This window comes from Lampris incognitus, chromosome 13 (assembly GCF_029633865.1).
Source record: "Lampris incognitus isolate fLamInc1 chromosome 13, fLamInc1.hap2, whole genome shotgun sequence".
In the NCBI taxonomy this organism is placed as follows: domain Eukaryota; kingdom Metazoa; phylum Chordata; class Actinopteri; order Lampriformes; family Lampridae; genus Lampris; species Lampris incognitus.
Window position 1 is genome coordinate 50,313,367 of NC_079223.1, and position 22,864 is coordinate 50,336,230.

At 50.9% G+C, this 22,864-nt stretch overlaps 1 protein-coding gene across 1 annotated transcript; it reads right to left on the bottom strand.

Annotated features, from left to right (window-relative positions):
- Positions 1–2,855: 2,855 nt before the first annotated feature.
- LOC130122896 (core histone macro-H2A.2) lies at positions 2,856–22,523 on the bottom strand. The gene is made up of 9 exons (XM_056291949.1): positions 22,357–22,523; positions 17,669–17,856; positions 16,606–16,712; positions 12,395–12,589; positions 12,163–12,267; positions 11,014–11,113; positions 10,782–10,871; positions 8,086–8,260; positions 2,856–3,439 (listed from the first exon to the last, which is right to left on the bottom strand). Exons 2-9 carry the CDS (start codon positions 17,838–17,840, stop codon positions 3,274–3,276), a joined length of 1,110 nt encoding a protein of 369 aa, XP_056147924.1. The 5' UTR covers positions 17,841–17,856; positions 22,357–22,523; the 3' UTR covers positions 2,856–3,273.
- Between the last annotated feature and the right edge of the window lie 341 nt (positions 22,524–22,864).

Here is a 22,864-nt window from a genome sequence, read left to right on the forward strand (position 1 = left end):
TCTAGACTTCGAGGTGGTTGAGGCCAGTCAGCAGCCAGTGCTCTCGGGATCCACCTGTGAGCGCCTTGGGCTCATGCATTTTACCATTCCAGCAGACCTTAATGCTGTGGACAATGTTCAAGCCAGGCCCCTGACTAAGGACACGCTGGGTAGCAAATACCGAGACGTTTTCACTGCCCCAGTCGACTCCGTGCCAGGTGAGGTGCATGTTGAGTTAGATGCAGCGAATCGGCCAGTCCAGAGTGCACCTCGCAATGTTCCGGTCGCTGTGTAGAAAGCAGTGAAGGCACAGCCCGACCAATACGAAGCGGCGGGCCATGTCGCTCCAGTTACAGAGCCAGCAGACTGGGTTAGCAACATGGTGACTGTTAAGCGACCCGACAAGCTGCGGATATGCATTGATCCAAAGCACCTCAACCAAGCGCTGAGGCGATCACATTACATCATGCCCACGCTAGAGGATGTACTCTACAAGCTCCCATAAGGCAAGGGTTTTCACTCTCGTAGACGCCAGGGATGCCTTCCTTCAATGCAAGCTTGATGAGCCCAGCAACCACCTTTTGGACGCTCTGGGATCGAAAACGCTGGTTGAAGCTTCCCTTTGGTGTGTCTGTGGCCCCAGAAGTGTACCAACAGAAACAGCACGAGCTGCTGGTTGGGCTCAATGGGGTGGAGCTCATAGCCGACGACATTCTCGTCGTGGGCTAATGGTAAGGCTGAGGCTGCTGTGAAGATGGCCAAGAACTTGTGCAAGAAAGCTCTCCGTGAGGGCAGGGATGCCTGGAAAGCAATCCTACAGTGGCGCAACACAGGGTATGGACAGCAGTCCGGCCCAGCGCCTGATGTCGAGGCGTTTGAAGACCGCGCTGTCTGTGGCCTACAGGCTACTGGAGCCATGTGTAGTGACCGGGGTACTGGACCAGCTGCATCACAGAAGACAGGTCTCCAAAGTGATCTATGACAAATCAGCAAGGGCCCTACCTGAACTCACGTTGGGTGAAGCAGTCCGGATGAAGCCGCTACCAGGAGACCAAACAGGCATTTGGAGACGCGAATTCTGTGTACAGAAGGTCGTTCCACCGTCCTACCTGGTAGAAGTGGAGGGATCATTGTACCGCTGAAATGGAGCTGACCTGCGGGTAGCAGAGCTAGCACTGCCGCAGAACCCAGGAACTCATCTAGAAAGCATGCCACAGGCCCACGCCCCCGAAGAGACTAGAAAAAAAGAAATGAATGGATTGGCCCAAAACCTCCCCGCGTGCCATGCCAGCCCAGAGGCGCTAGGCGAAGAGCCGAGTGGTCACTGGGTATGCGCTGCTCTGCCCCCCCCCCTTCCACCCTATACCCCACTCAGGCGTTCTGACGTTTTGCCTGCCCATTCTCCTGCAAATACCCAGCAAGGCCCTTTACGCAGTTGTGCTCTGGACGGCTGTCCCGGGCACCTGTTAGGCTTAATTTGTAGTTGGGTCGGACTGTTATACCAATATTGTTGTTGTTGTTGTTTAAAAAAATGTAAAAAAGGGGAGGGGGCGCATGTTTGTTGAATACTGACAACAGTATCATAATAATTTTTGAAATCATGTTGTCAGTATAATAATTTTTGAGATTGATTTGTAACATTTGTCCTGTTCAGTAAAGGAGGACTAAGTACGAAGTACACAGCTACATCAGTACGTTTCAGAAAAGGAAGACGTTATGGGTCTTAGATGGCACGTTACTGCCATCTGTTGGAATTTAGGTGGTGCTGCTTTGCCGGCTGTGCGTCGTTGTAGGGGCGTTGCGCCCCGGATGTTGTGTGTCCCGGAAGTTGTTGTGTCCGAGCCAGATAAAAAGAGTGCGTCGGCACTCAGGCGGGGGCTCGTCAGTTAACGCCGAAACAGCTTCCGGTGTGGGAAGACGGCGGCGGGAATTCACGTTTGCAGCAGACTCGCTTAGTACCGTCCAGTGTCTTTGTCCAGGTCTGTGTTCAAGTTTTGTCTTCGTTTGACGGCCGGGAGAGCTTGGTCTGCTGCGTTCTGTGGGCCCAGGGACCACGGCCCTGCCTGGAGCTGTGACCGAGGAGGTAACGCCGAGGGCGGTCTGACAGGACGCGGAAGTGGGGCAGGCTAAGCTAGCTGCTAGCCCATGCAGGCCGGCGGTTCTGATAACACCGAAGGCGGTCTGGCGGCGGCCTCGCCTGGCATGACTGTCGTGAGGGGTGCGGGGAGGCGTGTCGAGGGTGTCTGGCTGGGAGAGCTGGCGTTGGATCGGCTGGGGAAGCCTGGTCTGCTCGTACGATGGGCCCACGGACCCTGGTTGGAGCTGCGCCAGAGGAGGAAGCACCGAGGGCGGTCTGAGAGGACGCAGAAGTGGGGCAGGCTAAGCTAGCTGCTAGCCCATGCAGGCTGGCGGTTCCGACAGTCGTCCTGGCTGGCTGGCAGGCGTTCCTCCCCCTGGACAGACAGGCTTTTGTAGCTTGACGGTACGGGCCAGTGTGTGTGTGGTGTTGCAGGTGTCGGTCCGTGTTCTGGTAGTCTTGGGTGTGGTTTCGCCCGTGTCTCCGAGGTGCTGTGGGCGGGCTGGGCGAAACGGTGGTGGGTTTCATTCCATGTGCCTGAGATGAACGTGTCCCTGGTGTGGGCGCAGCTGCTGAGTGGAGGGAGGGTGGAGGTGGAGGGTGGAGGTGTTCCGCCTCATTCGGTAAAGCCTGTTGGTACGTCAGAGCCGCGTGTGTGCAGCATGCGGCGGACCGGGGGCGGGTCTCTGCAGGAGGATCTCCTCCTCCTCGCAAAGTACCAGCAAGTTGGGCCCAGCGCAGCAGCTGAACATGTCGAACTTCTCAAATAAGTGTTGAACGTGTGAGCTGGAGCTCTGGTGTAAAACATCTGATTATTTATTTCAAAGCAGAACAAGAAACACGTTTTTTTTTTTGTTGTTTTTTAGTAAACTATCAGAAACATACATAGGTAGAGTGGGAACCAGGGCTTTTTACATGGAATGTAAAAAACATCAGTAAAACAGGCCGTTTAAATTATCTAGTCTACAAAAGAAGCTCTTGAAAGGACAGTGGAACAGAACCGAGGACGAGACTTCAAATCACCAGCTTCGTTTCGCTGCTTTTCTCTTTTTTTTGTTTTGTTTTCTCAAAACGCCTACAGAGGTGGAGCCGCAGCTAACCCCTCGTCTACCTACACCACCTGAACAACGACAAGGAAAGGAAGGAAAAGTATCCTGAAATACAACTGGAACAGTAAGAAAACATCCCCAAACATGGGCCTCTTCCTCCTCGTGTCCTCACTTGGTGTCCAGCTTGGCCATTTCCTGAAGGTATATTCCAATGCTCTCGCTGTCAAACAGGACAAAGTAAATGTTTTTCAGGGAGGACGTGGTGGAGGACACAAAATGGTTGGAGATGGCCTTGAGGATCAGCTGGGCCGCCGTCTGCTTCGGGAATCCGTTCCTGCGTCACACACACAAAGAGATGCGTTTAATCGACAAAGCTGCGGACGTGGGAGACCCAGGATCAGCCAGGACGTGGGAGACCCAGGATCAGCCAGGACGTGGGAGACCCAGGATCAGCCAGGACGTGGGAGACCCAGGATCAGCCAGGACGTGGAAGACCCAGGATCAGCCAGGACGTGGAAGACCCAGGATCAGCCAGGACGTGGGAGACCCAGGATCAGCCAGGACGTGGAAGACCCAGGATCAGCCAGGACGTGGGAGACCCACGATCAGCCAGGTCGTGGAAGACCCAGGATCAGCCAGGACGTGGGAGACCCAGGATCAGCCAGGTCGTGGAAGACCCAGGATCAGCCAGGACGTGGGAGACCCAGGATCAGCCAGGACGTGGGAGACCCAGGATCAGCCAGGACGTGGGAGACCCAGGATCAGCCAGGACGTGGGAGACCCAGGATCAGCCAGGACGTGGGAGACCCAGGATCAGCCAGGACGTGGGAGACCCAGGATTAGCCAGGACGTGGGAGACCCAGGATCAGCCAGGACGTGGGAGACCCAGGATCAGCCAGGACGTTGGAGACCCAGGATCAGCCAGGTCATGGAAGACCCAGGATCAGCCAGGACGTGGGAGACCCAGGATCAGCCAGGACGTGGGAGACCCAGGATCAGCCAGGACGTGGGAGACCCAGGATCAGCCAGGTCGTGGAAGACCCAGGATCAGCCAGGTCGTAGGAGACCCAGGATCAGCCAGGTCCAGCTAGAGCCCGGACGCTCCTGGTTCCACCAAAAGATCAGCTGCAAGGAAGGCTTACTTTACTCCCATGTGCCTGGACCTCGTCTGACTTCTAGTCCTCATAGACTAGAAGATGTTGGTCCGCTTAACCCTTGTGTTCTGTTTGGGTCGCCATGACCCATTTGAAATTACAACTACTAACCACAAACGGTGTTAATATTAGTTAGTGTTGGTCATAGTGACATGATATTAATGTTGGTCATGAGTGAGATAATATTACGTCACGAGTGAGATAATATTCATGTTGGTCATAGTGACATGATATTAATGTTGGTCATGAGTGAGATAATATTACGTCATGCGTGAGATAATATTCATGTTGGTCATAGTGAGATAATATTACTTGATGTTGGTCATAATGATAATATTACTTGATGTTGGTCATGAGTGAGATAATATTACTTGATGTTGGTCATGAGTGAGATAATATTACGTCATGAGGGAGATAATATTCATGTTGGTATTGAGATAATAATAATGTTGGCAATAAGTGAGATAATATTACTTGATGTTGGTCATAGTGAGATAATATTAATGTTGGTCTAAGTGAGATAATATGAATGTTGGTCATAGTGAGTTAATATGAATGTTGGTCATAAGTGAGTTAATATGAATGTTGGTCATAGTGAGTTAATATGAATGTTGGTCATAGTGAGATAATATTAATGTTGGTCTAAGTGAGATAATATGAATGTTGGTCATAGTGAGTTAATATGAATGTTGGTCATAGTGAGATAATATTAATGTTTGTCATAAGTGAGATAATATTACTTGATGTTTGTCATAGTGAGATAATATTACTTGATGTTGGTCATAGTGAGATAATATTAATGTTGGTCATAGTGAGATAATATTAATGTTGGTCATAGTGAGATAATATTAATGTTGGTCATAGTGAGATAATATTACTTGATGTTGGTCATAGTGAGATAATATTACTTGATGTTGGTCATAATGAGATAATATTACTTGATGTTGGTCATAGTGAGATAATATTACTTGATGTTGGTCATAGTGAGATAATATTAATGTTGGTATTAAGTGAGATAATATTAATGTTGGTATTAAGTGAGATAATATTACTTGATGTTGGTCATAGTGAGATAATATTAATGTTGGTCATAGTGAGATAATATTAATGTTGGTCATGGTGAGATAATATTACTTGATGTTGGTCATAGTGAGATAATATTACTTGATGTTGGTCATAGTGAGATAATATTAATGTTGGTATTAAGTGAGATAATATTACTTGATGTTGGTCATAGTGAGATAATAATGTTGGTATTAAGTGAGATAATATTACTTGATGTTGGTCACGGTGAGATAATATTACTTGATGTTGGTCATAGTGAGATAATATTAATGTTGGTATTAAGTGAGATAATATTACTTGATGTTGGTCATAGTGAGATAATATTACTTGATGTTGGTCATAGTGAGATAATAATGTTGGTATTAAGTGAGATAATATTACTTGATGTTGGTCACGGTGAGATAATATTACTTGATGTTGGTCATAGTGAGATAATATTAATGTTGGTATTAAGTGAGATAATATTACTTGATGTTGGTCATAGTGAGATAATAATGTTGGTATTAAGTGAGATAATATTACTTGATGTTGGTCACGGTGAGATAATATTACTTGATGTTGGTCATAGTGAGATAATATTAATGTTGGTATTAAGTGAGATAATATTACTTGATGTTGGTCATAGTGAGATAATATTACTTGATGTTGGTCATGGTGAGATAATATTAATGTTGGTATTAAGTGAGATAATATTACTTGATGTTGGTCATAGTGAGATAATATTACTTGATGTTGGTATTAAGTGAGATAATATTACTTGATGTTGGTCATGGTGAGATAATATTAATGTTGGTATTAAGTGAGATAATATTACTTGATGTTGGTAGTAGTGAGATAATATTACTTGATGTTGGTCATGGTGAGATAATATTAATGTTGGTATTAAGTGAGCTGAGGACGAGACCTATTGACCGGTGAACAATACAGCCATTGCCATTAGTGAAGAGAACATGAGGATAATTATAATAATAATAAAAGATAAAAATAAGGTTATAACACGTAAACAACGCAAGGGGGAGCCAGAGGGCACTATAAACCAGGTGCTGTTAGAGAGTTGAAGACGGAACAAGCGTACAAACGATTCGAACTTTGACCTTTCACAGAACACACGTGCTTTTATGTGTTGCCTGCGACACGTAAAAGAACACATAGAGAAAGAAGTGGAGCCGTCCCGCCATCTTTATCTGTGTGTGTGTGTGTGTGTGTGTGTAAAAGTCAGTAACTTCTACATGACCATCTTTGGGAAGGTGATGGAAAGCTGAGGAAAACGGCGTCACCCTGTCGGATGGCCGTGCAGCTGACACGTCAGTTTCAGCTGTCAGTGGCTTCAGATGGACACGTGCAGAATGTGGCTCGCGGAAGTTGTGGAGCAAAGTGCGTCACACAACACAGGCTGCCTATCACGTGACGTACACACACGCACGCGTCATGAAGCAACTACGCCCTGGTTCGTGTTGGTCGGTCATTGTGGCGTTTTGGATTTTCCAAGTTTAATAACGGGGGGCGGGGGGGGGGTACAGACCTGCCGCCCCCTGAATGCTCCAAAATGACATATTGACATTAAAATGAGCTTTGGACTAATCGCAAAAGAAAAAAGAAAAAAGTTATGATAATGTACCGTGCACGTGTAAGCAGACTCGCTAGCCCTTGGCTAACGGGTCGGACCCTTTAGTCGACTGGTTCGCGTAGTCGCCCGTGGTGCGGGAGACCCGGGTTCGCGTCCCGATTGTGGCGGTTCTCGGACTGCCCCCCCCCCCCGAATTCGCTACGATAAGATCTACCTCAAACGACCATGAGCGGTCAAAATGACCGCTCATGGTCGTTTCAGGTAGATGTTAATTAGTAATTAGCGCGTGATGGTGTGCGTCATGTCAGTATTTATGACGTGTGTTGGTGGCGTCATGTCCTTCGTGAAGTTCGTTGCTGTGTCCTAGAAACACACTAGCGCCCCCCAGTGGAGAGAAATAGTCTAAACTTGATGTGTGATGATGTCCAACATGTCTGGTTACAGACGCACCATGACTCCCACCGAGGCGCTGCAGTATTTACAGGCGTTGGACAGCCGCCATTTTAAATTGTTTAAAAATAGTATTAGAGTTGTTAAAATGTTAATTTTGGTGTCAGCTAGCTTCATAACAGACATGCTAACATATGTAATGCATTAATATCTCAGCTGAGTATTTACCTTGACAGAATATAGATCAGGGGTGGGCAGTCTTATCCAGAAGGGGCCGGTGTGGCTGCAGGTTTTTGTTCCAGCAGGTACACACCTGTGTCTCCTCATCAAGTTCCTCAGCAGAGACTCTACTGGATGGTCAGTGGGACCAGGTGTGCAACTGCTTGGTTGGACCCAAAACCTGCAGCCACACCGGCCCTTTCTGGATAAGACTGCCCACCCCTGATATAGAGTTTAAAAACCGGCGGTCATTTTGACCACCCGTGGTCGTTGTAGGTAGGAGTGAAATCCCGGTCGTTCTAGTGCTAAGCTAAATCTCACCCAAGAGTCGTGGAAGTATAATTGGACAGCGCCGGTGAAAGAGAGACAGAACTAACAGTGTTCGGCGTGTCACCAGCAAGCCAGGCACGTTTTGCCGGACACGGCCATGTTTGAGCCCGGGGGGCTGACGTTGCCTGATACGAGCAGCACATCTGAAAGACACGCAGCAATGTGTGTGTGTGTGTGTGTGTGTGTGTGTGTGTGTGGACGCCGTCCTCCCTGCTGCTGAGTGGCTGTGTGGGGGAGGGGGGGGAGGGGGCTCACCGTCCAGCGGGTAGTGAGGGGAAAGCGACAGATTTGAGTTTCTTCTCCTCCGCCGCGGCGAGGCAGTTCTTCACCGTTTTCTCCAGCTGGTCCTCGCACTTCTCCGAGCCCCACTGGGGGATGTTGCAGTGGATCACGAAGCGAGCCGCCATCCCGCTGGCCTGACTTACTGCCACTGCACCCCACACGCACACACGCACACACACACACGCACACACACACACACACACACACACACACACACACACACACGCACACACACGCTTTACAAGTTGAACAGGTTGTGTGAACGTCGCGTGCAGTGTCACGAGCGCCTTCCCCTGCAGCGGCTCTCCATCGTGGCTCGTGCTTGCATACGTTTCTATCTGTGATGGTCGCACCACCGCAACCCTGCACGTCTTCCCATGGTATAGTGGCTTGACCGAAAGGGGGCAAAGCCACAGACGGGTCAGGTCAGAGCTGGCAAACGATTGCTAATGGAAGGTGTATTACTCCAGACGACAATCATCATCCTTCCTGAAAGATCTACGACCTCTTCCAGTATTACACAACATGGCAACGCTTTACAGTGCTGGTAAACAACTAGGCATTTATCAATACCGTAATGATGATGCGTTATCACACATACTAATATTTAACATAACGAATTAATGAAACACCTGCCTGAGCCCACCAACCGTCATATACGAATAACTGTTGGCGAGCCTTGTTGTAAGGGGGCGATGCCTGCCCTGGTAACGTGGCTATCAGCGATTTCCCTTAGAAAACCTTCTACAACACGGGGTCAAACCCTCTCCACACCCCGACATCTTCCGAGCGAGAGCACGCCCTCACGAAGCAGTCCGCCCTCCGGTCTCTGCAGGCGCTGCACGTGGGACACATGGTTTTATCAGCCAATCAGAAGAGTGCTTAGCAAGGCGGCATCCCCATTGGTCCCTACTTCCTGTCAATCAGTTTGTGAATTCATGACGCTCAAAGGCAGATGAGACGTGACGGGGCAGATTCTTCTGGAATATTTTCAAACCGTAGCTAGCTCGTGCTAACGTCCTCACAGGAGCACTTACCCCTGCTTTAACCAGGCCAGGAGCCGATGTGTTAATTGCCCTTTAAATTACCTGACAGCTCCTGGGCCTACCAGGTACATCCTGGGCCTATCAGGTACGTCCTGGGCCTACCAGGTACATCCTGGGCCTACCAGGTACATCCTGGGCCTACCAGGTACATCCTGGGCCTACCAGGTACATCCTGGGCCTATCAGGTACGTCCTGGGCCTATCAGGTACATCCTGGGCCTATCAGGTACGTCCTGGGCCTACCAGGTACATCCTGGGCCTATCAGGTACGTCCTGGGCCTACCAGGTACATCCTGGGCCTACCAGGTACATCCTGGGCCTACCAGGTACGTCCTGGGTACCAGGAGGCGAGTTTTCGTCTTCTAGGATGGCGACAGAAGAACTAATGGTCTTGCATTCACTCTCTACTCCAGAACTCTTTCCTATGACGGGCCAAAAATCAATCTGGATGGAGGGCCGCAGGCCAAACATGTATTATCTTGTATAGAACATTAACGTTCTCAATCTAAAGTAAAGTTTCAGAATAATAAGAAGACCCCTCTTTAACCTGCTCAACACTAATGTTATGAATGGGTTGGCTGTGGGTTGCAGGCTCTCGTGCTGATGACGGCTGCAACGGCGCATGTTGCTGAGAGTTCAGTGCAGCCAGCAGGTCACTGGCCTGCTCCTTTCGCTCCTCGCCGCTGGACTCTCGAAAAACGAGGGAACGTTTAATGTCAACGGATATTATCTTCTTTCAAAACAGCCACTCGACACCGCTGTCGGATTTACTTCTGTAAAGAAATGGTCTTGCCAGCGTTGTCTGACTTTTATTTTACCAGTGTGCCACTGCCTCGACTGCTGCGTCTTGACTGGCCGACTGAAAGCCAGTGATGACCGACACACACAGCACGTGAGGCCAGGAAAGGCTTTTAACGCACTTTCACAATAAGAGCAGGATAAGCAGGAGCTTGTCAAATGCCATGGTGGGCCAAAACAACGGGAGGCCAAACGTCACTCCCAGGACGGCCCTACTCTGCACCCTTTCTCTGAACTTAGCCATAACCAGTTTATGCTTAACCCTAACCTTAGCCTAACCCTAGTTGAACCTTAGCCTAACCCTAGTTTAACCTTAGCCTAACCCTAATTTAACTTTAGCCTAACCCTAATTTAACCTTAGCCTAACCCTAATTTAACCTAATCCTAATTTAACTTTAGCCTAACCCTAATTTAACCGTAGCCTAACCCTAATTTAACCTTAGCCCAACCTTAATTTAACCTTAATTCGAACCTTAACCAATAAGCCAAAATTAGTCTTTTCCGTTTGTGACATTCCGCCACCATCTGAGGGACAGAAAGTAGCTACCAGGAGGAGCCAGTATGCAGTTAGCATCACTATGCAAAAACAGAAATAGCTCCTGCAATCAGGTCTCCTATTAGCACCCCTCTCCACTAATTAACCCCATTAGTTAATAAGGGATCATTATTAATAGTTGTGCATATATGATTCAGTTGTATGCTCAGGTAGGTGCTTCATTAATCTTGATTCGTTACAGATTGGGATATGGTTTAATTCATCAGTAAATCATTAGTAAATGCTTATTTGTTGTGACAGTACTGAAGTATGACTGTAACATCTCCATACCCGACGCTACATCCAACGGCCCCTGTGACTTCCGGAGCTCCTTCACTCCCTCCAAGAACTCCCGGCCCCCGACTTTCTCCAAGGCGTTGCCTGCACGAGCACGCACGCACACGCACGCACGCACACACACACACACGCACACACACACACACACAGAGGTTAAACAGGGGCAGAGAAGCAGCAGGTGGACATGTAGCACGAGTGGTCAGGCAGACGTCAGTGTCCTCCTCACCCACTCCTTCTTTCAGATCCATCTCTGCGTTCGTGGGGTTAATTATTCCCTCCACTTTGATTGTTCCGATTTTGCTGAGTTCGCTCTCTGTTAGTGAAAGCTGGGAAGAGAGAGGAAGGCATCAGTAAACAACCAACAAAGTCATTCCGAAGTTTAGCCAACTCTGTTTTCTTCCCCTTCCTTTCCATACTGAAGCCCTGTCCGAACACTTCACCCTGCCAGGGGAGGAAACGGAATCTGACTTCGCTGATTTTGTGGAGGTCAAGCTGTCTACTGTCTCTAATGTGTTGTCCTCAAAGTCTGTATTGATAACAGTTCTCCAGTCGGCACCACAAATGACAGATGTGCCAAGTTCTCTTCATCGCCAGACTTTGATCCGGACAGCAACAAAATACCACAGGACATCAGCAACTGACTGAAGTGTGGTGGTTTTGTTGGTGTGGAACTTTACTGGAGTTAGCAAACATCTCTGTCAAACTCCACTCATCATGGAACACTGAACCACAGCCCAGAACTCCTGTCCTGCCAAGAGCAATTAGTGCAACTACACAATGAGTAAATCACCAATAGTGGCCTGAATAACGGCATTCGTTCATGGTTCCCCGCCCCCCCCCCTTTTTCTCCCCAGTTGTACTTGGCCAATTACCCCACTCTTCCGAGCCATTCTGTTTGCTGCTCCACCCCCTCTGCTGATCCGGGGAGGGCTGCAGACTACCACACTCCTCCTCCCATACATGTGGAGTCACCAGCCGCTTCTTTTCACCTGACAGTGAGGAGTTTCACCAGGGGGACGTGGCGCGTGGGAGGATCACGCTATTCCCCCCGGTTCCCCCTCCCCTCCGAACAGGCGCCCCAACCGACCAGAGGAGGCGCTAGTGCAGCGGCCAGGACACATACCCACATCTGGCTTCCCACCCACAGACATGACCAGCACGGGGATTCAATCCGGCGATCTCCGTGTTGGTAGGCAACAGAATAGACCGCCACGCCACCCGGACTCATTCAAGTTTTAATGCTGTTTTATGATGCAGTCATACGGAATGCTGGCCGGTGGTTCTGGGGTTACATTGACCTGTTAAACTGCCTTCATACCCTCACATGTGTAGCCATCAGATCATACAGGATTCATGCCAGTGGTAGATATTTTACCTTTTGTCCGAGGAAGAGGCTTTTTGCAGAGAGGATGGTGAACCCGTCTCCTGGACCGTCCTCCACTGTCGAGTTTGGCACCGCCTCTTTGTCATTTTCCATGCTCTTTGACACAAGGAGAAACAGAGGTGTATTCTAATTGATTTGTTGATGGCAGCAACATTTAAAATGAACATTAACACAGGCCATGACGTCACGCTACAGCCCACCAGGCCGCTCTCTGTGTCCTTACCCGCGGCTTCCGGCCCGGCTTGCCTTTGCCTTTTTTGATGGATGGTTTCTTCATGCTCTTGGAGCGCTCCTCTCTCTTCTCGGGGAGGGAAACCTGGGTGTCCACCTTTACCCGCCCTCCCCTCTTCTTGGACAACAGCTCTGGGTGGATACGGGGAAGAACGCCACCGTTTGATATGGTCACCCCCCGCAACAGCTGAGCACAGAGTCACAAGGATTTGTCAACGTGGATGCAGAGCGAAGCGACAGACAGCAGCGTTCTTACAGTCCTGCCAGAACGCTGGAAACCACCACAGGCCGCATCACACAAGCCCCCTTCCCGGGTCACATGCTGCTGCTACGGACTGCACGGGGCTTGAAACATGAACTACCGCCATCACAGCAGACATCATCACACATGATACCGACACGCCAAGTCTACAAACAACCAAAATCTACACCCTGTACAGGTGAAAATGCTTTTCTTTCGGACCCCCCCACTCTTCTGAGCCGTCCCGGTCGCTGCTCCACCCCCTCTGCCGATCCGAGGAGGGCTGCAGACTACCACATGCCTCCTCCCATACATGTGGAGTCACCAGCCGCTTCTTTTCACCTGACAGTGAGGCGTTTCACCAGGGGGATGTGGCACATGGGAGGATCACACTATTCCCCCCAGTTCCCCCTCCCCCCGAACAGGCGCCCCGACCGACCAACAAGGAGGCGCTCGCGCAGCGATCAGAACACACACTCACATCCGGCTTCCCACCCACACAAACGGCCAATTGTGTCTGTGGGGACGCCCGACCAAGCCGGAGGTAACACGGGGATTCGAACCAGTGATCCCCGTGTTGGTAGGCAACGGAATAGACCGTCACGCCACCCGGATGCCCCGTGAAATGCTTTTTTTATTGATTCCTTTCAGCAAAGTCAAACTGTGCTGAAGGGGGGGGGGCAGCATTTGGGAACTGCTGTGTGTTCCTGTCCGGCGGTCCGATCACGCAGAACGCTCACACGCACCCGGCAGACCGGAAGAAGGTAAACCAGATGACGGCGTTTCACTCTCGCCCTATGTACTGCACTTTACACCACCTCTGCTGAAAACCAGTTACAAGGCCTAGACTCTATACGCCGGTGGGTATATGTCGTCCTGCTCGGGCGACATTCTAAAACCCACCGTGTGGACACTGCTCGAGTCCAATCTGTCTGCACGCTTCCGCTTCTAGTAACATTACTAGTTCAGGCTCTGAGCTGTGCTCAGGCATTGATTTCCCACCCGGCATTCCTTCAATGCCCCGTTATTCCTACCCATGGGAACACAACAAACCACTTCAGAGGTACATCATGTCATAAATACTGGGGGTCTTTCTTCTCTGACATGACTATCTATTCATGGGCTTTGTGTTTCCAACATGCCGGGCTACAAACTGAAGCCTGGCACGACTCAAGGCACAAAGCAACAAACCAACCATTACAGCAAAGAGAAACACTGCAGGGGACCCTTTTGATGAGAAGGGTGGCTCTGTTCCAATTCCGAGCCGTAAAGACACCATAGGATATAGTTAACTGGGTTATAAAAACATCTAAAACAGTGCGTGTGTGGTCTCCTGATGGCATGAAAACTTTTACTGCGGCTTTACTTCTTAACGTAGGTGGATCAGCATCAGAACAACAAAGCCACAACACACACAGCTCCACACTTGGGTGGGTGCTGCTTCCTTATGTCTCTTCTGTCTACAGGAAAACTACACCCAACCCCATGCTGCTCCCAACCCCATGCTGCACCCAACCCCATGCTGCTCCCAACCCCATGCTGCTCCCAACCCCATGCTGCTCGGTGCCGACACCAAAACCACAGTTGTGACACTTGAAGTTTTGTGAAACATGAGCTGCTACATCACCACCTGGTTTCACCTGACACCTGACGCACCAGCATCCCCCTCATGAGAGCATCACCACCTGGTTTCACCTGACACCTGACGCACCAGCATCCCCTCATGAGAGCATCACCACCTGGTTTAACCTGACACCGGATACACCAGCATCCCCCTCATGAGAGCATCACCACCTGGTTTCACCTGACACCTGATGCACCAGCATCCCCTCATGAGAGCATCACCACCTGGTTTCACTTGACACCTGATGCACCAGCATCCCCCTCATGAGAGCATCACCACCTGGTTTCACCTGACACCTGATGCACCAGCATCCCCTCATGAGAGCATCACCACCTGGTTTCACCTGACACCTGATGCACCAGCATCCCCCTCATGAGAGCATCACCACCTGGTTTCACCTGACACCTGATGCACCAGCATCCCCTCATGAGAGCATCACCACCTGGTTTCACCTGACACCTGATGCACCAGCATCCCCTCATGAGAGCATCACCACCTGGTTTCACCTGACACCTGATGCACCAGCATCCCCTCATGAGAGCATCACCACCTGGTTTCACCTGACACCTGATGCACCAGCATCCCCTCATGAGAGCATCACCACCTGGTTTCACCTGACACCTGACGCACCAGCATCCCCCTCATGAGAGCATCACCACCTGGTTTCACCTGACACCTGATGCACCAGCATCCCCCTCATGAGAGCATCACCACCTGGTTTCACCTGACACCTGACGCACCAGCATCCCCTCATGAGAGCCTCACCACCTGGTTTCACCTGACACCTGACGCACCAGCATCCCCTCATGAGAGCATCACCACCTGGTTTCACCTGACACCTGACGCACCAGCATCCCCTCATGAGAGCATCACCACCTGGTTTCACCTGACACCTGACGCACCAGCATCCCCTCATGAGAGCCTCACCACCTGGTTTCACTTGACACCTGATGCACCAGCATCCCCTCATGAGAGCATCACCACCTGGTTTCACCTGACACCTGATGCACCAGCATCCCCTCATGAGAGCATCACCACCTGGTTTCACCTGACACCTGATGCACCAGCATCCCCTCATGAGAGCATCACCACCTGGTTTCACCTGACACCTGACGCACCAGCATCCCCCTCATGAGAGCATCCCCACCTGGTTTCACTTGACACCTGATGCACCAGCATCCCCTCATGAGAGCATCACCACCTGGTTTCACCTGACACCTGATGCACCAGCATCCCCTCATGAGAGCATCACCACCTGGTTTCACCTGACACCTGATGCACCAGCATCCCCCTCATGAGAGCATCACCACCTGGTTTCGCCTGACACCTGACGCACCAGCATCCCCTCATGAGAGCATCACCACCTGGTTTCACCTGACACCTGACACACCAGCATCCCCCTCATGAGAGCATCACCACCTGGTTTCACTTGACACCTGACGCACCAGCATCCCCCTCATGAGAGCATCACCACCTGGTTTCACCTGACACCTGATGCACCAGCATCCCCTCATGAGAGCATCACCACCTGGTTTCACCTGACACCTGACGCACCAGCATCCCCTCATGAGAGCATCACCACCTGGTTTCACCTGACACCTGACGCACCAGCATCCCCTCATGAGAGCATCACCACCTGGTTTCACCTGACACCTGATGCACCAGCATCCCCCTCATGAGAGCATCACCACCTGGTTTCACCTGACACCTGACGCACCAGCATCCCCCTCATGAGAGCATCACCACCTGGTTTCACCTGACACCTGACGCACCAGCATCCCCCTCATGAGAGCATCACCACCTGGTTTCACTTGACACCTGACGCACCAGCATCCCCCTCATGAGAGCATCACCACCTGGTTTCACCTGACACCTGATGCACCAGCATCCCCTCATGAGAGCATCACCACCTGGTTTCACCTGACACCTGACGCACCAGCATCCCCTCATGAGAGCACTACCATGGGAGATTAGTTTCTGCGCTGACATGTGATATGACGGGTGAAGGACACCTTGTAGAAGTCACAGTAAAACAGAATTACTTGGTCAAGCCTCAAGAAAGATGCCCATTTCACCACCGAGCCCTCCGCCGTGTGGAAAACACAAAGCTCCGCTGAAATGTTAAGCCAGAACCGAGTCTTGAAACCTTTGGATCAATACGTCCCATTTAACGGCTACGGGAAAGGTTTACTTGGTCATGTGGTGTGTCTTGGTGTGAATGGGTACAGTATGAAGGCTTGGAGCCAGACGGTCCCTGTCAGACTGCCGGCTCCAGCTGGACCCTACACACACAAGCGGTCGGCACACCGGTACTTCGTGGTTCCCAGGATTGTGTTACCTGGTTGAGCTCCTCGTCGTTGGCCACTGCCAGCTTGATGTGTCTGGGCGTTATTCTGCCCTTCTTGTTGTCTCGCGCCGCATTCCCAGCCAGCTCCAGGATCTCAGCTGAGCTCAGAAAGAGAGGAACATATTACACCAGCAGTCAGACCCCCACACTCGCCCTGTAATGCCATACATCACCTTCCCATCTGCCCCGTGCCTCACACAGCACCGACACTACAGTGCCATGGTGCACCGCCGGGCAGTGTGTGGATATGATGATGTGGACTTGATGTGGACTTGATGTGGACTTGATGTGGATCTGCTGGTGTGAGACTAGATGTGGTAATCTGGTGATACAACTGAGATGTTGTTATTCCCTGGTCTTACAGGCCGCACCACAGTAAAGTCAGACCATCCCCCCCCCCCCCTCTTTTTCTCCCCAATTTTACTTGGCCAATTACCCCACTCTCCCGAGCCGTCCCGGTCTCTGCCCCCCCCCCCCCCGCTGATCCGGGGAGGCTGCAGACTACCACATGCCTCCTCCCATACATGTGGAGTCACCAGCTGCTTCTTTTCACCTGACAGTGAGGGGTTTCACCAGGGGGACGTAGCGCGTGGGAGGATCACGCTATTCCCCCCAGTCCCCCCTCCCCCCTCGAACAGGCGCCCTGACTGACCAGAGGAGGCGCTAGTGCAGCGACCCGGACACATACCCACATCCGGCTCCCCACCCGCAGACACGGCCAATTGTGTCAGTAGGGAGGCCCGACCAAGCCGGAGGTAAGACGGGGATTCGAACCGGCGATCCCCGTGTTGGTAGGGAACAGAATGGACCGCTACACCACCCGGACGCCCCCCTTCGACCATTTTCTGCTGAATGTATTCAGCTGTTTTAGTGAAATGATCAATGAATGTCTGCGCCTGCTTGGCCATCGTATCCACATCAGTACTGACCACTTATCACGTGTTGTGTTGTGCTGTGCACACCGTGTCTCACGAGTGTGTGTGTGTGTGTGTGTGTGTGTGTGTGCGTGTGTGTGTGTGTGTGTGTGTGCATTTTTGCATGGACAACCACCAACCTGCCAGGTACTCGATGACGGCTGCCATGTAGACGGGTGCCCCCATGCCAATGCGGTACTTGTGCGTGCCCGTGCGGAGGTACCTCATCATTCTGCCCACGGGGAAGATGACCCCGGCTCGGGACGAGCGGGACAGCTTGGTGGCCTTCTTCTTGCCTCCTCGTGCAGACATCCTGCCTCAGCTGCCTCTGCAGGGAGGGAACAGTCATGGCCTGAGTCAAGCGACCAGTCAAACAAGCAACCTGCACAGACGCTGTGTAGAGATGTGTGTCTGTCTTTGGCTGAGTGGGTGTGTGTGTGTAGAGATGTGTGTGTGTCTTTGGCTGAGTGGGTGTGTGTAGAGATGTGTGTGTGTCTTTGGCTGAGTGTGTGTGTGTAGAGATGTGTGTGTGTCTTTGGCTGAGTGGGTGTGTGTAGAGATGTGTGTGTTTGGGTGGGTGAGTGTGTGTGTAGAGATGTGTGTGTTTGGGTGGGTGAGTGTGTGTGTGTAGAGATGTGTGTTTGGGTGGGTGAGTGTGTGTGTAGAGATGTGTGTGTTTGGGTGGGTGAGTGTGTGTGTGTAGAGATGTGTGTTTGGGTGGGTGAGTGTGTGTGTAGAGATGTGTGTGTTTGGGTGGGTGAGTGTGTGTGTAGAGATGTGTGTGTTTGGGTGGGTGAGTGTGTGTGTGTAGAGATGTGTGTTTTGGTGGGTGAGTGTGTGTGTAGAGATGTGTGTGTTTGGGTGGGTGAGTGTGTGTGTGTAGAGATGTGTGTGTTTGGGTGGGTGAGTGTGTGTGTAGAGATGTGTGTGTTTGGGTGGCTGAGTGTGTGTGTGTAGAGATGTGTGTGTGGGTGAGTGAGTGTGTGTAGAGATGTGTGTGTTTGGGTGGCTGAGTGTGTGTGTGTAGAGATGTGTGTGTGGGTGAGTGAGTGTGTGTAGAGATGTGTGTGTTTGGCTGAGTGTGTGTGTGTAGAGATGTGTGTGTGTGTGTTTGGGTGAGTGAGTGTGTGTGTAGAGATGTGTGTGTGTTTGGCTGAGTGGGTGTGTGTAGAGATGTGTTTGGGTGGGTGAGTGTGTGTGTAGAGATGTGTGTGTGTGTGTGTGTGTGGGTGAGTGTGTGTGTGTAGAGATGTGTGTGTCTGGGTGAGTGGGTGTGTGTGTGGGTGAGTGTGTGTGTGTAGAGATGTGTGTGTGTGTGTGTGGGTGAGTGGGTGTGTGTAGAGATGTGTGTGTGTGTCTGGGTGGGTGAGTGTGTGTGTGTAGAGATGTGTGTGTGTGTGTGTCTGGGTGTGTGTGTGTGTGTAGAGATGTGTGTGTGTGTCTGGGTGGGTGTGTGTGGGTGTGTGTGTGTACACCTCTGCTCAGCCCTTCGCTCCACGCTAGTGAGGCAGCGGTTGTTGGGGGGACCACACTGTAACATCCCTGGTACCAAGACCCGTTCAGAAGTCTGTCCACATCCCTGATCTAGTTTACTTGATGCTCCCCACCCTGGACACACAGGACCCCAGATAGACCAGGCTGCACCGCCCACAGGTGGGGGTGGAACTATGAATACCTGCTGGGGTGTCGGGTGCACCCACAAGCTCATTAGTCTCATGTGTCTGCACATAACATGACGTCGCTGAGGTTGCACAATAAGGTATCAGATAACAGCACTGTACTGGTGATGTACTGGTGATGTACTGGTGATGTACTGGTGATGTACCGGTGATGTACCGGTGATGTACCGATGATGTACCGGTGATGTACCGGTGATGTACCGGTGATGTACCGGCGATGTACGGGCGATGTACTGGTGATGTACTGGTGATATACTGGTGATGTACTGGTGATGTACTGGTGATGTACCGGCGATGTACGGGCGATGTACTGGTGATGTACTGGTGATATACTGGTGATGTACCGGTGATGTACCAGTGATGTACCGGCGATGTATGGGCGATGTACTGGTGATGTACTGATGATGTACCGGTGATGTACGGGCGATGTACCGGTGATGTACCAGTGATGTACCGGTGATGTACCGGTGATGTACTGATGATGTACGGGTGATGTACCGGTGATGTACCGGTGATGTACGGGTGATGTAGTGGTGGTGTACTGATGATGTACCGGTGATGTACCGGTGATGTACTGGTGATGTACCGATGATGTACCGGCGATGTACCGGTGATGTACCGGTGATGTACGGGTGATGTAGTGGTGGTGTACTGATGATGTACGGGCGATGTACTGGTGATGTACTGATGATGTACCGGTGATGTACGGGCGATGTGCCGGTGATGTACTGTTGATGTACCGGTGATGTACCAGTGATGTACCGGTGATGTACTGGTGATGTACTGGTGATGTACTGGTGATGTACTGGTGATGTACCGGTGATGTACCGGTGATGTACTGTTGATGTACCGGTGATGTACCAGTGATGTACCGGTGATGTACTGTAGGTGATGTACTGGTGATGGATGGGCTGCAACCCAGCTGGAAACTCAGAGAAAGACGTGTGAAGTCTCTTCACATACACAGAATGTGAGTTAGTACGCTGCTCTCACTTGCACCAAACACACACATTTACAAAGTACGCATGAGTACAGAGTACCGCTATTTTAAAAGTACCAGTGAAGTTGGTATCGATACTTTAAAAGTATCGGTACCAACCAAATTGGGGGGTATTGATGGGATCGTTAAGGTCTGTCCTAACAGTACTTCTTATCGGTGCCAAAGGTGGCATTAATATACATATGTAAATTTCCACAGCCGGCGATGCAACAGCCAAGAGAGGTCACGTGTTCTAGCAGAATGTTCTAGCAGAATGTTCTAGCAGAACGTTCTAGCAGAATGTTCTAGCAGAACGTTCTACCAGAACGTTCTAGCAGAACGTTCTACCAGAACGTTCTAGCATAACGTTCTAGCAGAATGTTCTAGCAGAACGATCTAGCAGAACGTTCTACCAGAATGTTCTAGCAGAACGTTCTAGCAGAACGTTCTAGCAGAACGTTCTAGCAGAATGGGCTGATATGCTGATTTTTCTGCAGATAACCAGCAGCTCCAGTGCTTCAGAGCTGCTAGTTCCATGTTACAGTACATTACTGAGTATGCTGCTGTTATGCATATTGTGTTACCATGTGGTTGTTACCTACACCGTATCTCATATGGTGCTGCTGCTGATATTTGGCAACTACCAGCTGTAATAAATAGTTTCTGAATCTCGACTAAAAAGCACTGGTAACTGGTATCTTGAAGAATCGGTATTGATGAGCGGTAGTAAAACCAGTATTCTCTCAGCGACGGTGTACAGCGGAATGAGAGGAATGTCCAGTAGGAGACAGCAAAGTAAAACTAGATATAGTAAGTATAAAAAGCTCAAGTATGAGTACATAAGTGCCGCGCTGTAAGTATAATGACATTAAAACATCTGTACACGCCCGCTCAACAGCTGGAAGCCGGTCCGAGCAGGGTGCAGATAAGAGCTGCTGGTCTTTATGAAGCCAGCGGTGAGACAGATGTGCAAACGTGTGTACACACGGTGGCTCCCAGCTGCTGTACAACCCCCTCCTCCTGCAGAACTACACCTTCCTCTCACGTCACGTCCTGTAGTGACTTTACTGGTTATAACGCACACAGGGTGTGTTATAACGCACACAGGGTGCATGTCATAACGCACACAGGGTGTATGTTATAACGCACACATGGTGCATGTCATAACGCACACAGGGTGTGTTATAACGCACACATGGTGCATGTCATAACGCACACAGGGTGCATGTTATAACGCACACAGGGTGCATGTTATAACGCACACAGAGTGTGTTATAACGCACACAGGGTGCATGTCATAACGCACACAGGGTGTATGTCATAACGCACACAGGGTGCATGTCATAACGCACACAGGGTGCATGTCATAACGCACACAGGGTGTATGTCATAACGCACACAGGGTGCATGTTATAACGCACACAGGGTGCATGTTATAACGCACACAGGGTGCATGGTGCTGTCAGGACGCAGACGGGACGTCCCCCCGGACTGACGCGTAAAGACCTGAAGTGGACCTTCACACATCCCACACGTGAATAAGTAGATCGGTGGTTATCTCCCTCTCACGTGCGGGTGGGGGGGGGGCGGGTATTGTCTCTGGACACCGTTTTATTTTCGATGCCATCCGTGAAATGAAACACAGGAGCGGAATGGCGCCCTCTACAGGCGGTGAAGCGTAACGTCACATTCGGCGCAGAAACGTTTGACGGTGTTTCTGCATATTACATTTTTTTTTGAAAAAAAAACACCCGCCGAAACCAGAACCAGAACCGAGCATCCGTGCGGACAGGAGACCGCAGAACCGCATCGCGTCCCGCAGGCGGCACCGACACACGGACGGTGTACGTGCGTCTACCGTCCGTGTTGTTCCGGGTCCGGTCTGCGTGAAGGATTACATGCACACCTTTCGAGATACGAGGCCTCCCGTATCGGGCTCCCACAACCCACACGTCGCGGTTTAACGGCGGATCCGCTCAGACCCGCGCCAGTAACGGTTCCGGTTAGACCAGAACCCCCACCCCCACCGGCCGACCGCTAACCCCCCATTTTGTACGATCCACTTGGATGTTCCGTCTCGTCTAACAAGTCGCATTCCTGTCGGAGGTCCAGCTCGACACCAAACCCTCAATCCGGATATGAACATTTCTCGCTTTTCCGAGCGTAGTACCTGGTTCTGGTCTGGCTGGTGGTCGTGGCGGTGGTCGGTCTGCGATCCTGTGGAACCCCCCCGCGTGCAGGACTGCTGCGCTTCTCTTGTTTTTGTCCTTGCGCGTGTCCCGGGAAAAGAGAGCGCGAGGAAAAAACTACAGGCGGCAGCGGCGTACACGAGCGGAGGCAGGCTCTGTGCTACTGATGCTGCAGAGGGCAAAAATTGTGCAAAGGGAAAGAGAAAGAAAACGCCCCCCTCGTCCATGGCTGCGGGAGGGCGACTGAGCCTGCTGCACGGAAGGGAGGAAGGCGGCGCCAACGTTTTAAAACAGGGTCACTGTCACCGCACACCCCCTCTTTTTTTAGGGAGAAATTGGGGTCACAGTCAGATTTTGGGGTTTAATATGAAATGTGCATGCCCCCCCCCCTGCACACTCCAGTAAGTCAATTGACTTGACTTGACTTGATCATCATCATCTTCAGATTTTGGGGTGTAATATTAAATGTGCATGCCCCCCCCTGGACAC

What these genes read in the sequence shown, in the direction of transcription:
- LOC130122896 (XM_056291949.1), bottom strand. Translation starts at nt 17,840, where the DNA reads ATGTCTGCACGAGGAGGCAAGAAGAAGGCCACCAAGCTGTCCCGCTCG. An exon ending in CGTCATCGAGTACCTGGCAG is followed by an intron (nt 16,713 to 17,668) that starts GTTGGTGGTTGT and finishes TTCTGAGCTCAG; the next exon opens with CTGAGATCCTGGAGCTGGCT. An exon ending in GCCTCTTCCTCGGACAAAAG is followed by an intron (nt 11,114 to 12,162) that starts GTAAAATATCTA and finishes CTCTCTTCCCAG; the next exon opens with CTTTCACTAACAGAGAGCGA.